General features: G+C 52.3%; 6 protein-coding genes across 6 annotated transcripts; 5 read left to right on the forward strand and 1 right to left on the reverse strand.

Annotated features, from left to right (window-relative positions):
- Positions 1–154: 154 nt before the first annotated feature.
- On the forward strand, positions 155–457 carry A1O5_10815 (uncharacterized protein; the record flags this gene model as incomplete). The annotated part of the gene is made up of 1 exon (XM_007751389.1): positions 155–457. The coding sequence occupies one exon, from the start codon at positions 155–157 to the stop codon at positions 455–457; it is 303 nt and encodes a 100-aa protein (XP_007749579.1).
- Positions 458–1,454: 997 nt separating this feature from the next.
- Positions 1,455–2,893, reverse strand: A1O5_10816 (uncharacterized protein; the record flags this gene model as incomplete). Its single annotated transcript, XM_007751390.1, has 2 exons — positions 1,455–2,528; positions 2,594–2,893. 2 exons carry the CDS (start codon positions 2,891–2,893, stop codon positions 1,455–1,457), a joined length of 1,374 nt encoding a protein of 457 aa, XP_007749580.1.
- A 1,104-nt stretch (positions 2,894–3,997) lies between these two features.
- Positions 3,998–5,809, forward strand: A1O5_10817 (uncharacterized protein; the record flags this gene model as incomplete). The annotated part of the gene is made up of 1 exon (XM_007751391.1): positions 3,998–5,809. The coding sequence occupies one exon, from the start codon at positions 3,998–4,000 to the stop codon at positions 5,807–5,809; it is 1,812 nt and encodes a 603-aa protein (XP_007749581.1).
- A 1,248-nt stretch (positions 5,810–7,057) lies between these two features.
- A1O5_10818 (glucokinase) lies at positions 7,058–8,590 on the forward strand (the record flags this gene model as incomplete). The annotated part of the gene is made up of 2 exons (XM_007751392.1): positions 7,058–7,234; positions 7,277–8,590. The coding sequence occupies 2 exons, from the start codon at positions 7,058–7,060 to the stop codon at positions 8,588–8,590; spliced, it is 1,491 nt and encodes a 496-aa protein (XP_007749582.1).
- Positions 8,591–9,007: 417 nt separating this feature from the next.
- A1O5_10819 (uncharacterized protein) lies at positions 9,008–10,669 on the forward strand (the record flags this gene model as incomplete). The annotated part of the gene is made up of 1 exon (XM_007751393.1): positions 9,008–10,669. The coding sequence occupies one exon, from the start codon at positions 9,008–9,010 to the stop codon at positions 10,667–10,669; it is 1,662 nt and encodes a 553-aa protein (XP_007749583.1).
- A 707-nt stretch (positions 10,670–11,376) lies between these two features.
- A1O5_10820 (uncharacterized protein) lies at positions 11,377–14,889 on the forward strand (the record flags this gene model as incomplete). The annotated part of the gene is made up of 2 exons (XM_007751394.1): positions 11,377–14,695; positions 14,783–14,889. The coding sequence occupies 2 exons, from the start codon at positions 11,377–11,379 to the stop codon at positions 14,887–14,889; spliced, it is 3,426 nt and encodes a 1,141-aa protein (XP_007749584.1).
- Between the last annotated feature and the right edge of the window lie 996 nt (positions 14,890–15,885).

Consider the following 15,885-nt stretch of genomic DNA (forward strand, 5'->3'; position numbering starts at 1 on the left):
CACAGCCTTGCCTTGGCTAGTGCGACTGCGCATCGCGTCTCGACAAACTCAGAACGCTCCAGAAAAGCATTTCCAATACGCTGCACCTTTATTGCAGCCCAAGTCGTGCCCTTCCGTGTCTGAAACCCTACTTTCGGACCTCGTCACTTTCGACATGGACAGAACCACCATCAACCCTTCCAAACAACCCCTGCCACGGCCTTCATCGGTCGCGTCAACAAACACAACATCCACCAACAAAACCCGGCAGTACGCTCATCTGCACGCGCAGTTGGCTCAATTGAACGCGCATCTAGCAGACACCGAGAACCTGTTGAGGATGACGGCCGTGCAAGCTCAAGATATGCGGTTTTTGGGTGGCTACGTCGGGGCGTTGTTCATGGGCAGCGCCAAAGTTCTCGGGGAAGAGAGTGTGCAGGGCAGAGGGAAACAGGGAGAGGGTGCCAAAGACTCGTGACTGCATTACATCTTCCGCCTACATAACGATGGGGTCGAGAACAGCATCAACCCTCGACAGGATCGCAGGGTCGCCTCTCTAAGAGGACTTTCCCGGCCAAAGCCTTCAACACCAGAAGCTGAAGAACAGTCCAGGCGCACCGCTTTGGCGCAACAACTCACTCAAGATCATATCGCAGGTGCTGATTGCCTCTCTGATAGCGGCATAGCGCACGGCTTCCACAGTCTTGCCGACCTCTCCAGTGCGTTGCGCTGTTCAAGACAAGAAGACTCGATGTCTACCGAGTAGAAAAGTGCTATTTGATCCTAGCATACCGCCGCCGACTTTTTGCCCAAAATGATACCGGGCAGCCATCCACCCAGCAAACGCTTGCTTTCAAGGATAAGCCATCGGTTCCGATCTCTCTGACCTATTCTCTATCCTGCGTTGACAAGCGTCGTAAAGAACCAAGTCATTGCCCTTAATTCCAAAAGCAATGGAATTGGATCGGTTCGATAGTGGGCAAAAATGGTTCTATCTATTCTCCAAAGTTCTCACTCTTAGGAGCCTGCCATACATCACCAAAAGATATCATTATTGCAGCTCATTTCCAGCTACGGTATGAATACATTTACTGGCTCTGGTCTGGGCTGCATCATCGCTCTCGCAGCGAGCGGTCTTCCATCCCCACGTCGATTCCATGCCCTTAGTATTATGGCCTCACTAACACGTTTGAGTGTGCACAAACATTCACAATCTCGTGAGGCACTGGCCTTCTTTTCCTCGCCTCAGTCTTGAGTAAGCAAGAGGAGATAGAAAGGCCCCTCTCAGGGCTCTGTTGCCTCCCAATATTTTCAAATTGAGACATGCCTCTCTTCAAGATCTGTTCGCCGGAGTCCTTGGTCAAGGACGCATCTGGAACGTCTAACTTGAAGCGACAATCAACCTCAAGCCGACGCTTGTCAGAGATCAAACTCTTTGCCCCTCGAAGCTGTGATCATTTTGGCAATTCGAGAGATCACTCAGTCACATTCTCATCATGCAGACTCCCCAGCACAAGATGTGGATCGGCCTCTAGCATGGCTGACAGTCTCTCGGCGCGTCTTCTTCCAGCCACCCACCGCATGAACTCTGAGTAACTCTGCGGCAAAACGCTCACGTCTGCCGGTGAGAAGAAGGTATAAAAGAACGTGCCTGTAGACTTCCTTTCTTGATCTTGGTGCTCAACAGGCCGGACGTGCGTCCGGACCATTACTTGGATCCGGGTTCCGCCGCTGGGGTGAGGTTCTGTAAACGAGATGCCTGCTGAGACATAGAGCACTGAACCAACGGGGACGGGCCCTTCAAATGTACTAGGATCGAGGTTCAGGAATCGTGGACGAGTGTGTGAGAAAGATGCGGCGCAGGTGAATGCCAATTCGAACGTCTGCTTAAGCAAGAAGCCTCCGAAGATCATGAAATGGTGACGGTTCCTATACTGCGGCATCATTATCTGTGTGCTGTGGATTGTGGTCTTGGACATGGCTTGCACATTGGCCGGCTGCTTCTTCGGGTTCCTGCTGTCAGCATACGCAAGAGAATCAGTCCACATTTTGTGGATTAGAGCCGACTCATCTGCGTCAGGTGGCTTGGTCAAGATGTGTGCGGATCTCATGGTCTTCTTGTTTCTGTAGTTTTCCTCGCCTTTGGCGAAAAGCGCCTTCTCCGCCGGGGTATTGACTTCCAGGGCAGCGATATTAACAGGTCTTTTAGTGTTGGGATCTAGTGCCACCATGGTAAAAGCGCACGTCATGAAAACGTCCTCCGGTGCAACTTGTCGACCTGGGGCTGGCGCTTTGGCGATCTGCAGAGTCACTTCCATGCTGCTCCTTCCGGTAGCATAGGTCACTTGTCCACTCAGCTCCAGATCACAAATCTCTCGAATAGGGTTCTTGATGGTGATCCTGTCAACAGCCGCAGTCACATTGCTGACTCCTTCGCCAGTATGTCTGTAGGCCACGACTCCGGCCAGCGCGTCCAGGTCCATGAGCAAGGTCCCGATACGGATTTGGCCAGTATAGTTGGCGTAGGTGTCGAGTAGCCACGGGTCTTGCTACAGAAATGCACATCAACCATTGGCAAATGGAGAAAACGTCTTGAGCACTGGGGAGTACTAACAGAGAGAGGCAGCACAAGGCTGACGTAGCTATCCGACATCTTCTTGGGTGCCAGGGCTGGTTTGGCACTTTCCACCGCCGGGGTGTGAGCGTCGTCCTCCGCCTCTTTTCGTTCTCGGAGTGCTTGAATCCAGGGTGTTCTGACCCGCATCTCTGTGAGAGCTTTGTAGACTCCATCCGTACGAGCGGCCTGAGTAGAGTGGAACGACCGTATTAGGATATGTCTCGCAAGGGCTAACTTCTGGTTCGTTTGCTGTACGAACCCTGCCCGCAGCAGATGGAGCAACGAATGTCGAGCCATTGTCTGAAGGATGGCAGTGATTTTAGCAAGTTGCGGGGTTGCTTATAATAGCTGGATCATTTTTGCAACGACATGGGACCAATTGCTTTATACGGCATGAGAAGGTAGGTCATCACCCAGTCCAGGATTGTCTGCTCTTAATACTAGGTATTTCTATAGTTGGCGTTGAGAATGATGAGATACTGGTCCTCAACAACCCGAAGCTGCACGCCGCTCCAATGCGCAGCCGGAAAAATCAATCGCCGGTTCCGAGAACTACCCACACTGTTCGCAATTTTCCAGACCTCGTCTTTCTTGTCCGTTATCTGGGAGACTGGGCTTTTCTCCCTTCCTAGCCTCAGAGGCCAGTCCTCCAGAATGTTCGAGACGGTCTTTGAGCTAGAAAGAAGTCTCTTTGTGCACCGGAAATTTGATGTTCACCTACTGACTGCAACCAGCGTGAAGGTATCTTGCAAGGATGCTTCCCAAGACCCTCCACTGGTATCTGGCAAACAAGCTCAGCCCTGTCGTCTATGGCTTCCTAGAGCAAGATCGTTTCTTCTGTCCTTGCAATGTTCTCTTGCTGATGACTTAGATCTTGGCCTAATTGTCTTGAAGGATGTTAACGCAAGCATTGTCGATCTCGTCGAAGGTGCCGAGGTGAGCCTCATCTCAAACCAACGCCTTTCATACGCCGTGCTCATCTATCCACATAGCTGTGGGCGCAACTCGGATATGAGGCATCTTTGATACGATCCACTCACACCAGTACCACTGAGGCTGAGAGGGTTGTGGACATGAGCTTCAAGCTTTGTGTATGGCACTATTAACTTTCTGCATAAATGCTAATCAGCATTTCAGAGCCGAAGAGATTTTGATTGCTATTTATCTTCATCCTTTCCTATTAGAATTCCTCCGCTAGAGTTGGAGTCGGTGCACCTACGTCTACACTTTGCTGGTGAGAGTTTGTTAGACGAACAGGGACAGGTCATCTCCGTTCCCGAACCAAGGAATGGTCCAGGTGATCGTTCTTTGAATAGCCAGCATGTGGACAGGAACCCACCCAGGAACCTTGATCTGGTGAAACTACAACTGCAGTCTACATCAACTATATCTTTCGCGGCCATGCCTTCCCTGCCAAGTGAACAGGTTTATTCAAAGCAGGCCAACGAGCAGCGACCACGATTGGACGAAGACGTCCTTTTCGCACTATTTGACGCGGGAGTGCGTGGCAGCATATGCTCCAAACCCATTCGCTTGTACGCAGGCGTCAAATGCCTAACTGATCAGAACGCTCTCCGCCTGTGCGACCTCGCCCCTGCTACATTCACACCAAACTACATCCAAAGGTTCGAAGAGCAGGCAAAATTCATTCCGACTGTTTCCAGATTCTTGGAGACTCTTCTCGGCGTTTCAGAGTCTAGTGCTCCACCACAGCAGCTCCAAGGATCAGTTAACTCGGGGTCTGGAAGTCGTGACAGGGAGAGAGAAACTGCAGAAGACCTGCAGAAGGATCTCTGCTTCACGATCATGAATGGCGTGCGATGTCACGAATCTGCTCGAAGTCTCCGACCTTTGCGCCGTCCAAACGACAAATCGCCTGATTCCATCTTGGACTTGTTGCATCATCCAAATATACCAGGCCTCTCAGAGACGGAAGCTAGGGATGGGTTCGAGCTTGGATCCAAGCCAGATTTTGATGATGAAGCCATGAATCAAGACGATGGTTGCAATTTTTGCCTTAAATTTGACGGCCAGACTAATACATCTGGGTGTTACGTCTACACAGTAACAGCAGAAGATACCGATGGCGATCGTGGTGGTGCAACAAAAGAGTTACATGATGTGGAACTCGAAGGCGGTGGGTATAGGCTAGATAAAACCTACGACTGCCCGATTGAACCCAACAGGCCTGCCCGTCTCCCACCTAACGAAAACAGAAAGTACTCGGACAGCATGTCAGGGATAAGTGATGTGTCAATGCTTCTGGCCTGCGAAGGACCTATGAATGAAGGACGCATAATCAGGCGGTCTAGTGCCATTGGTTCGCCGGCCTGGCTTACTCAGAATGTCATCCGCATGCATCCGCTGAGGCAGCAACGCCATGAGAATCATCGAGTGGACCAAGAAAACAGCCCATGGAAGACGGACAGCTTATATGAGAGGCCTGACCTCGGCTGGTGGTCAGACACGAATGATGCAAGCGAAGTGCCCCTCGAAGACTGTCGCGACCACTATACAAAGACTCAACTAGCCGACTTCAGCTCATCTCCTCCTTCCTTCAGCGACGAAGGTTGGGTCCGAGACTATCTGGACTTACAGTGCAACTCGGGCGAGCAGGGTCTTGTTGGTGGCAGGACAACACCCATGTCAACAAGCCAATCCGAGGAACAATCGAACAGCTCATTGGCGGAAGTACTTGGAAACGACCATTTGTTGTGGCACATGTGGAAAAGGCGTGCAAGCGTGGCTCCTCGAGGAGAAGAAGACATCACCGACATGAAGACACTGTATGCCACAGATCCAGACATGAAGCTGTTCAGTTCAAGATGGGACCTCGATCCTAGTGACATCAGTTCCGGAAGCAATGACGACCCCATGCTGCAAGATCTGAGAGATAGTCGATCATCTCCTCGAGACAAGGCTCACTCACCGATGACACCCAATTCAGAACGACGATCCTACTTCACGCCAACACGGTCCTCATCATCCTCGACCTATGTTGGGCGATCAAGTGCCGACCCCAAGCGACGATCAAGTCTCATCAAACGTTTTACTTGGGGAGGCCGGCACAATGGGTCCGAAGCACCTGCACTGGATGTCAGCAAGCTGGAACAACGGACAATGGAGGTCAAGAGGAGAAAGACGATGGACGACTATGAAATGATGGACAGAGAGGCCAGCAACGATGACTCCAGTGACATGCTGTTTCAATGAGAAGTTTTGCGGAACATGCACTTCTTCGGGACTTCTTTCGGCGTTCAGGACAAGGCCAAGGTACAAACGAAACTTGGTGGGAAAATTTTTGCGGTTTGGTTTTTGGGGTCCCCTCTCAGAGGTTTCTGAAGGGTGGTGTTTCACAGCATGCGTGGGCACAGCAATGCTATACCTCGAGAAGGCAAGCATCAAAAGGTGGCAGTTCTGAGAAAGCACTCTCAGTCCTAGATGTACTAACAGTAATAATGACCCACGGAAAACGATCTCGAACCCGTACATAGTTTATACCCGTAATTTCTGAGGGCCACCAAATGCAGAAGATTCGACAATGAGTCCATGAGCACATACTCCGCACATACTACGTCCCTGCCTGGTTCTGTATGGACGAGGCCAGGGAGTTTGCAGCCCTAGGGCGCTCATGGCGCTTCCCCTCCCGGTGCTTTTTCAAGTAAAAGGGCGTCATTGCACCCACCAACGCGCCATTGAGAGCGGTCCGGGAGGACCCACCCCTAAAGTCCCAAGCCCCCAAAGTCGGCAAGCGGCCCTCAAGCTGGCGAGATGGGCGCGATGGGTAGCCGCTAAAGTTTCCACACGACATCATCGGCCATCATACCTTGTCGCCCAGCAGCTTTCAATCCATCCCATCACCATGCTTTGGCGACGAACCACACCACAATCTGCATATGCTACGCTACGTTACCTAGATTTCCTAGCTTACGTCCTCACCTCTCAGCCTCCTACTGGCTCTGCCCCTCGCTGAGAATTGGAAGCTTTTGTGCGCAGGTGTCCCGTGCCCCTCACTTTTCGTTCCTGGCATTTATGCCAACAGCAAAGCTGGCTTCTTCTCAACCTGCTCAGGAAGAAGCCCAGCAGCCGACCTTATGGCAGCGGAGTCTTAGTTGGATTCCCGGTACTCAACAATACAGATCGCGAGCAAAACTTTTGTCCACTTCACGCGTCTCTCTCCTTTACCCTGTCTCGGGCCTGGTCCTCCTCGTCGTTCTGCTCATTCAGTTTCTCGCGTCAAGAGACGTCCAGCCGCGCCTTTGGGCTCCTACTCCTTCTCCTTCTCCTCCTGCTGCTGCTGCTGCTCCTGCTTCTCCCCAACCGACGCGAAATCCTTTGAGTCCATTTGGTGACAGTGTCTACCGTCAAGAGGCGTACTTTGCTTTACTGGAACCCGGCACCCAGTGCAGACCGAAGTCTCCCTTCACTTCAGACCTGCCCGTTACACACGCTCTGACCAACATGGCGTTGGAGGCAGAGGCCAAGCACATGGTTGCACAATTTGAGTACACCGCCGAAGATGTAAACAAGGGCGTAAAAGAGTTCATTCGGGAGATGGAAGAGGGCCTGGAAAAGCAGGGGACGTCAATCAGCCAGATCCCGACCTATGTCACATCGGTCCCCAATGGCACAGAAAAGGTAGGAAGAGAAACCGCATTGCGATTCAGCTAACAGCAGCAGGGTGTTTATCTGGCCGTGGATCTAGGCGGCACCAACTTCCGAGTATGCTCAATCACGCTTCATGGCAACCAGTCCTTCTCGTTGCAGCAAACCAAAGTCGCTGTCCCTCGAGCCCTGATGGAAGCAAAGACGGCCCACGAACTCTTCTCGTTTCTTGCCAAACAGATCGAGTCTTTCCTCAAAGCACACCACATGGATCACTTTGAAACACACAAAAATAAACCTGGCGAGGTCGAATTTTTCGATCTGGGCTTCACTTTCAGCTTTCCCGTCAATCAAGTGGGCATCAACAAGGGTAGATTAATGCGTTGGACGAAGGGCTTTAACATAGAGGAAGCTATCGGACAGGACGTCTGTGGTCTGCTGCAGAAGGAGATCGACGCATTAAACCTTCCGGTGAGAGTGGCAGCTCTCGTGAACGACACTGTCGGTACGCTAATGGCGAGGTCGTACACTTCTCCGGGCAAGACCAGTACGTTGATCGGTGCCATCTTCGGCACTGGGACAAATGGCGCCTACGTCGAAAAGCTGGAGAGAGTGAAGAAGATGAAGGCCATAGATGAAGCAGAGGGTGGTGTTCCCAATTATGACTCGTCTACCGGGCTCATGGTGATCAACACAGAATGGGGTAGTTTCGACAATGCCCTTTCAGTCCTGCCTAACACTCAGTACGACATTGACCTGGACCGCGAGTCAGTAAATCCTGGTATCCAAATGTTCGAGAAGCGTGTGTCGGGAATGTTCCTGGGCGAAATCTTGCGCCGTGCCCTGCTAAGTCTCTACAAGCATCCAGATGCAGGTGTCGCATTGTTCAAAGACACATCGTCTCTTGACAACGATATTAGGAGTACAACGACGGTGGCTGACGACAGTCCCCTATTTAAGACATGGGGCATCGACACCTCTTTTCTCTCAATTGTTGAGGAAGACCACTCAGACCACTTGCGTATCACCAAACAGACACTGGAAAAGGACCTGAAGGTAGAAGCCGCATCAACCGAGGACTGTGTTGCCGTCAAGATGCTTGTGCATGCGATTGGGAAACGCGCGGCCAGACTGAGCGCCGTCGCCCTTGCTGGGGTGATCATCTCCACCAACAAACTACAAGAGGATGAGATAGTCGACGTGGGCGTGGATGGGAGTCTGGTCGAGTATTATCCCGGGTTCGAGGAGTACATTCGTGAGGCGTTCAGGGAAATTGAGGGCATTGGCGAGGACGAGAAGCGGATAAGGATCGGGCTTGCGAAGGATGGCAGCGGCTTGGGAGCAGCGCTTATTGCGCTGGTGGCTCATAATGCGGACCAATCTATGTAGAACCGAGAACAGCAGAGGGTCCGAGAGAGGAAGGCATCTGTATAATGGGGCCCTGCACCGTCCTGGTAGCATCCACAAAAAAGAACAGCTCAAGGCAACAGCCGTGTTTAATCCAGATTTATGTTATATGACTTTGACTTGAGCTGACAGTTGCGACGAAGAGGACGCGCCTCGCAGTGAATTGGTGACCTTCTACTCGGTACGAGTAGAATCTGCCGAATTTTATTTTTTTCCACAGCCTTTCACAGTGACACCTGTGACTCCACAACCACCACCGCCGCCGTCCCATTCACTACATAATCATTCTTGGGCCAGACAGGACCAGTTGACCATGTTCATATATGATCTCCCCAGAACGGAAAAGCAGTCTTGATCCACGCACACCGGAAATTCATTGCCCACCGACGTCAGCCCAGCATGAGCGGCGACTTGCAATCATGGGCGCTACCACGCCTTGGGCGCTTGTTGCCTCTAGATGATGACTCGCTCAACGAAGTGATCGCCTACACGTCGACTCTCTCAAAAGATGCAGCCGCTGAACATCTGAAGAATTTGCTCGGCGACTCTCCACAGGCTCTAGAGTTCATCTCGTCGTTTAACGCACGACGGGGGAACACACAGGTCTCCGCCAGCAGCGCAGAGGGATCCGGAGTGCCCAAACCACAGAAGAAAGGTCCCAAGAAAGCCAAACCTGCGCTCCATGCTGCAGGCCCAGTGCGCCGCCCAGAAGGCTATGGTGATGTCGCGGGCGGTTACACAAAACAGTACGATAGCGACACGGATTTCGGCGCGGCTCACAATCGACCAGTCTCGAGAGACCGAAACGTTCCCAACTTGTCCTCGACACCTGATGCTCTTCAAGTCCCTCAAATCACGGCAGGTGGTCGAAGCCCAGGTTCCTCTGCTCCCTTTCGAGACGCCTCGCCAAAGAAGACTCCACAGAAGCTTCCTCCCTCGGCATCTGGGAATCTCATATCTGATTTTGGATTCGCTAATGTTCGGTCGAAGCAATCCAAGAAGCCCGCCCATGCCAGTCACTCGCAACCCCAATCTGGCACTTCTACGCCGCACAAGGGTGGCGCCACGACAACCACTTCGAGCGTTGCAGACCTTACTGCCGCAATCGCGGCTCTGGAGCTTTCTACCAATCCAACCTTGTCTACACAGAGGAGAAAATGCCCTTGCAATGCTTCGATACATCCACTTTTCACAACCGCACCGAACTGTCTGAATTGCGGCAAGATCATCTGCGCCCTCGAGGGACTTCAGCCTTGCTCGTTCTGTGATTCGCCGATCTTGACAAAAGATCAAGTGAACGGCATGATCAAGGCACTGAAAGAAGAACGAGGGATCGAGAGAATGGCTGTCCACAATGTAGGACAATCGCTGTCAGGCAGAGGCACACCGATTTTCGGTGGATCAACCCCGGAGAGTGGGTCAGGCGATGAAGCCTCTTCTGCTGCAGCGCGAGCACGAGCGCACCGAGATAAACTGCTGGCGTTTCAACGAGAGAATGCCCAACGGACTCGTGTTTACGATGAGGCTGCTGATTACGACGCGAATCTTACGCCGGGGACTACGCAATGGATGACCCCGGTACAGCGAGCTGCTGCGCTGAAGAAGCAGCAAAAGTATTTGCGAGAGCTAGAGGAAGCAAATCGGCCAGAATGGGAGAAGCAAAGAACGGTTATGAGCATGAGTATCAAGAATGGCAAACTGGTGAAGACGTACGAGCGGGAGAAAGCACCTTCTCTCATGCCGGAGAAAGAGAACCTCGCAGGGTCAGACAACGAAGAAGGCGAAGTTGGAGATCAACATGTGACTTTGAGCGAGATTGGCCGAAAGGGGGCCTTTAGCAACAACCCTCTTCTGGCTAGTGGCAAACTCATACGGCCAGTTTGGAAAGCTCCAGAGGGTAGCAGTGAGGACAAGGGGAAGGGTCGAGAGACGGAAAGGAAGAGTGTCTGGAGAAGGGTCCAGGACGACAATGAGGACAACGAGCAATGGATCTTAGATGGCGGACTGCACGGCTACGGAACTGAGACCAGGTTGACGGAGGACCAACAGGAATGCGGCTGAAATGCTCAACATTTCGTTATTTACCTCGTACTTGCTCGTATTACTCGGTGGTGTCTAACAGCCTCGCGAGGCTAGCTCGCCCCCCCCCCCCCGGCACAGATAATCCGAGGTTGATCCGAAATATGCAAGGCACAAAAGAGACTTTGGCCGTGGTTGGTCTTTTTTGTGGCGCTAACGGCCAAGGAGACAAACTAGAGGCGCGCGCCATTTGCACGCACCCCGAAACCCCCAGTCACTGTGATCAACATCCGGCCATTGAAACACTTCCTTGCAAGTGTCCCAAATCGCTATCTGCGCTCTCTATATACTCCGTGCAAGAGATTGACTCTACTAACATCCTGTCTCCCTCCCCCTAGCCCCCCCTTACCAGCGATCGACTGCGCTTCCAACTGACACGCGAACCCCTCCCTTCGTTACGCCCTGGTTTGTCCTACCGCTCACCCTCATTCATCCTTAGAACAATGCAGATCGATCAGAGAAATCTCCGGTAGCCTACACTACAAGCGACTTGTTCCCCTTCTACCTCCGTCCATCTGGGCTTTAGAGAGAAGGATTCTCGACTCCCCTAGCTTTTGGTGGAAAAGCCCCTGCAATAATTTGGCGACTGTCCGGTAGACAAGAACAGCGTCCCGGCCTGGAACCTGAATGCCGCCCATCGACTATGCTGCGGATGGGTAGGTCATTCGGCAGCATAATCCGTCGCCTCAATGCTGGCCATTGACACCATTCCCGTGCTGGGGTTCAGAGATATCAATCTTTCCAACATCATAGATCCCGAAGTGCCCCCAGCCACCAATCCCCGGACCATGCTCCGTCCAGAAGACGCCTCTCGGTCAGGACGGCCGTTTCGTCATGATGATTCCGACAGAGCTCGAGCCGCGAGCGAGAACACGAGGTTGAATGGCGAAAGAGGAGGCGGTGGCCCGAACACGGAGGATGCTTCTCCCCACGCGGAGGAAAGGACTGTGGCACAAAATAGTATTGGCCGCGAGCCGGCCCTGTTGTCGCTCGAAGACACGACAGAACTCTTTCGGAGAAAGGTCGCGGATGCCAGGCAAGACACCGAACATGCGCTGGCCGGGAGTGAAGCTGTGAGCGACGCAGTCAAGCCAAAACTCACATTAGATCTGGGTCACTCTGATATTGCAAGATTACCGGAGAGTGTGGTCGATCTGATCAAGGCCGAGGTTGAAAGGCTATCTTTATCTCACAACCAGATCTGGCATATCCCACTTCGGTTCTCGGAATGCTCACATTTACGATACCTCAATATCCGGTCCAATGTGTTCCGAGAGATCCCACGAGGTGTATACAAGCTAAGTCAACTAGAGATATTGGACATCAGTCGAAACAAGGTCCGAAAGATCTCGAGCGATATCAGAAATCTCAGGTCTCTCCGTGTCTTCTCGATCGTGCATAACCGGGTGGAAGATCTGCCGGCGGAGCTGTGTGAAATGACAAAACTGCAGATATTGAAGATCGCGGAGAATCCACTGCGGTTCAAGTTGAAGAAGATTGTGGAGGCCAAGGAATCCGAAGTCTCATTCTCAGAAATGACAGATCATGAAAGAGAGACGGCAATCACTCTCGAGATCAAACGATATCTGAGAGAAGTACATCCAGTCATCACTCCCGTCGATGTGGAAGTGTCTCTTCAAGTTGAAGAGAGCCCAATGGACATGACACCGAAGCCTCTCAAGCGATCCTTTAGCAGCAGATTTCCCGTCATACCCAGCACTAACAGTGTTGAACCCGAATCAGAGGCCAACAAATCATCACCAATCCAAACAATCCCAAATCCCCCTCCTGTGCCGACTCGCTCACACTATCGAATGACTTCCGGTACGCAGCCAATCGCGCTTCGACGGCCAGGAATTGCCCCTCTGATTAATCAAAATAATGAGAGAAACCGGAGCAATAGCGAAAGTGTCCTGCAAGCTTCGGCCGCTGCTCGGCAAAAGAGGATGGGCATGCTCCGAAAAGAAAAGCCGGACTTGGACAGTATTGACGAGCTCAAGGTGAACCGGAACAGCCATCTCCGGGGCTTTAGCCATGGTTCCGTTCTGAAACGCAATGGTGCGTTGTCTTCCCCTGGCGGGAACAGCTCTTCGAGCCCCAGCAGTCCACGCGATCCCAGAAGACACAGGCTCGCCTTTGTGAAACGGCTTTCGAGTCTTCCGGAACACAAAGTCGAGACCGAATGGAGTAACCCCGTCATCGAAGGTGCCAAAGGGATCCTATATGCTCTGTATCAGATCCATCCACAGATATCCGGTCTTATTGCTGCGATCAGAGGAAAGGACGTACGCAGAAGCACACTAGAGTTTACCTTCTTCAATGCTTCTACCCACGTCGACCGGCTCAACGAAGCATTGGAACAAGCCGATGTTGTCGACCCGGGAGACCCAGATATGGTTGAGAAAGTTGAGGATAGCGTTCGAAGGGACTGTGCAACTTGCATCATGGCCTACACACACGTAACCGCACAGCTGCAAGATAACGTCAAGAAAATTGTCGCTGGGTCTGATGCCCGATATGTGCGGACACTGATGCTCCTGCTCTACGGAAGTATGATTGAAGTCAGAAATGCAATTCAAAGCTTTGGGGCGGATGTGAGAGTGGCACAAGGTCCAGGTCATAGAAGACAGATGTCCAGTGGAAACGCACATCCTATCCAGACTATCCCTGAGGAGTTCACCACTCCATTGCAGCCTGTCCGAGCAATCACACCCACCCGAGACAGAAATCTAGCTTCAAGGCAAGGTGGGAGATTGCGCAGTGACACGGCCATTCAGCATCCAGTTGCCGATAATATCCCAACATATCAATCGCACCCTGTACCACCTGCAAGTTCGGCTGCCCTCCCGACTCCGATTCACTTGACCGGTACCACATTAAACGGCGGGACTCTCACTGACACTTCCTCGACCTTCTCAAACAGTGGCACTCTCACATCTGCCGCCAGCTCTGGCTTGAGATCACGGTCAGGGTCACGCACTGCGAATACGATGAATGGCTTCGCGTCTTCCTCGGTAGCTACCACGCCTCGGTCAGGTGAAGCCTTCACCCTCCCGCCTTCAAATTCCTTCGCGGCCCGGGTCAATCCTGCCACCGGTCTCACCGATGCTCAAGAGGAAGCGGTCTTTGAACAGATATTCCTCGCCCTGACAAGGGCCTATGATGCTGCTCTGCACACCATTCCGATCGCGAAGGCACAGTTCCTGCGATGCCTTGAAGCGGCCGAAGAAAATCGACAGTCAAAGGCGGTGCACGATCTATGGTCGACCCTGGTCTATCGCTGCAAACTCTGTATCGAGATCAGTGAAGCCCTCCAAATTCGACTCGTCAATATGCGCCTGCAAGATCCTAGCGTACACGTCGTTGCAACGGGCAGTGGTCGAAATGACCCCTCGTTGTGGCTCCTTTGCAAAAACTTCTTGATGGGTTTCATTGAGCTTCTGACGGAGATGCGGATCGCCAAGTCCTTAAGGTTGCTGTCACAGGAGATCATAACGATGTTGAGACCTGTGCAGAAAGCGAGTCGCGAGGCAGGGAGATTGATAGAGACAAGTCCCTGGCGGTATTTGACCGATAGTGCTGTTGCCGCGATGCCGCCACCGAGTGTTTTCGGTGCGAACTCGAGCCAGTCGGCCGGCGCTGTGGTGAACGGCAATGGATATTCCAATACCGTCCACGCAACAATTACCAACGGCGTCAACGCCTCGCCTTACCCGCCAAACATAGTCTCCTCCCAGATCTCGAATTATCCGCTGCAGAGCCCATTCCCACCTCCCATCATCCCTGTTCCGCCAATACCTGGCCTCTCTTCAGCAAGCACGCCAAACACAGCGACGAGACAAATGATCAACGGCAACATACTGTCAATATCCTCGGTGTCGACAAATTCTACAGGATCTATATCTACAGCAGTGAATGGCATCAGCCCCGTCTCCGTCCCGCTTCCAGCAACACCTCTGTCCGCAGCCCTCGGTCCGGCCGCACAAGCGACGGTGCCCAACAATTCCAGTGCAAACTCAGGCTCGAATCCTCTTGCAACGCCGACGAGTTCGTCTGCACTACCAACGCCAGTGGCGCCCGTGCCGAGTACACCAGCAAGCGCGTACGGGGATTCATTTTTCCGAGGCGATGTGTTTCAGAGGGCGGACAGCCTCTTAAGCATGCCGCAAATTGGTGGGGTGAACTTTTTGAATAGGCGGTAACGTTCGACCAAAGAAATAACGAGTGTGGATTTCATGACGTCCCATGGTCGCAAGCGCTCGGGAGATGGAACGTGAAGGAGAACGGAAATGTCAGTTATAGAAATGAGGACGACAGAGAAAAAGCTGTGGATCAGCTTAGTTTTTACGGCCGTCCGTCTGGAGGTAGAAGAACCGCCAAGTTTACGTATATGTCTATCTATGTGCGTCCCATCGTCTACATAGGATCAGGGTTGGGCCTGTGTATAAGCAGCTTGCCTGCCACCAACCACGCACCCACTCTGCGAACATGGGTTGTCTGTATTATCAAATGAATCAACTGTACGGACAACTCTTTTTCTACGCTGCAACCACCACTACTCCCATGTCACCACTGACTGGGCCGTCTACTCCGAGGGATGGATGGATGGATGGAGAGACGGGACAATACGTAGCCCAAAAAAGTGAAGATTTGTCTCTTTCTATCTTTCTTTGTTCTGGAAACGCACGCGACCAATTATGGAATAGGCCCTCGAACTGTGACAAACGAGGGTAAGAAAGTGGATACAGGCAGGATAGAGACAGGACCAGTAGAGATATAGATCCCTATAGGGATAGGGATAAGATGTGGAAGGGGGGTGGAAATGGGCTGCAAAATGAACAGGGTGAGCCTTTTAGAACCCCCCACCCCAACCAGAAGGCGCATAGGAATGTGGATACGTGTACCGAGTATACACGTATCGGGCATGTCGAGATGTCTATTACAATACATCATGTACTATGTAGATATATACGGAGTGCTCCCAAAGTATCCTATCTAGGTAGGTTCTCCCCCCCCGGTCCCTCTCGTGTAAGACTGGGGTCTCTGCTGTGATATACCTAGCTACCTACCTACCTAGAATAGTGCAGTAATTACTACGCCTGCGCCAGTTCCCATCCCCACTTCCATTCGGACGCCGTATGTGAACACCATACGGTATGAAGCAAGTGGCCTCACCCGCACAAATACGAGTATGTCAG

Source organism: Cladophialophora psammophila (genome assembly GCF_000585535.1).
Source record: "Cladophialophora psammophila CBS 110553 chromosome Unknown aczJe-supercont1.21, whole genome shotgun sequence".
NCBI lineage: Eukaryota > Fungi > Ascomycota > Eurotiomycetes > Chaetothyriales > Herpotrichiellaceae > Cladophialophora > Cladophialophora psammophila.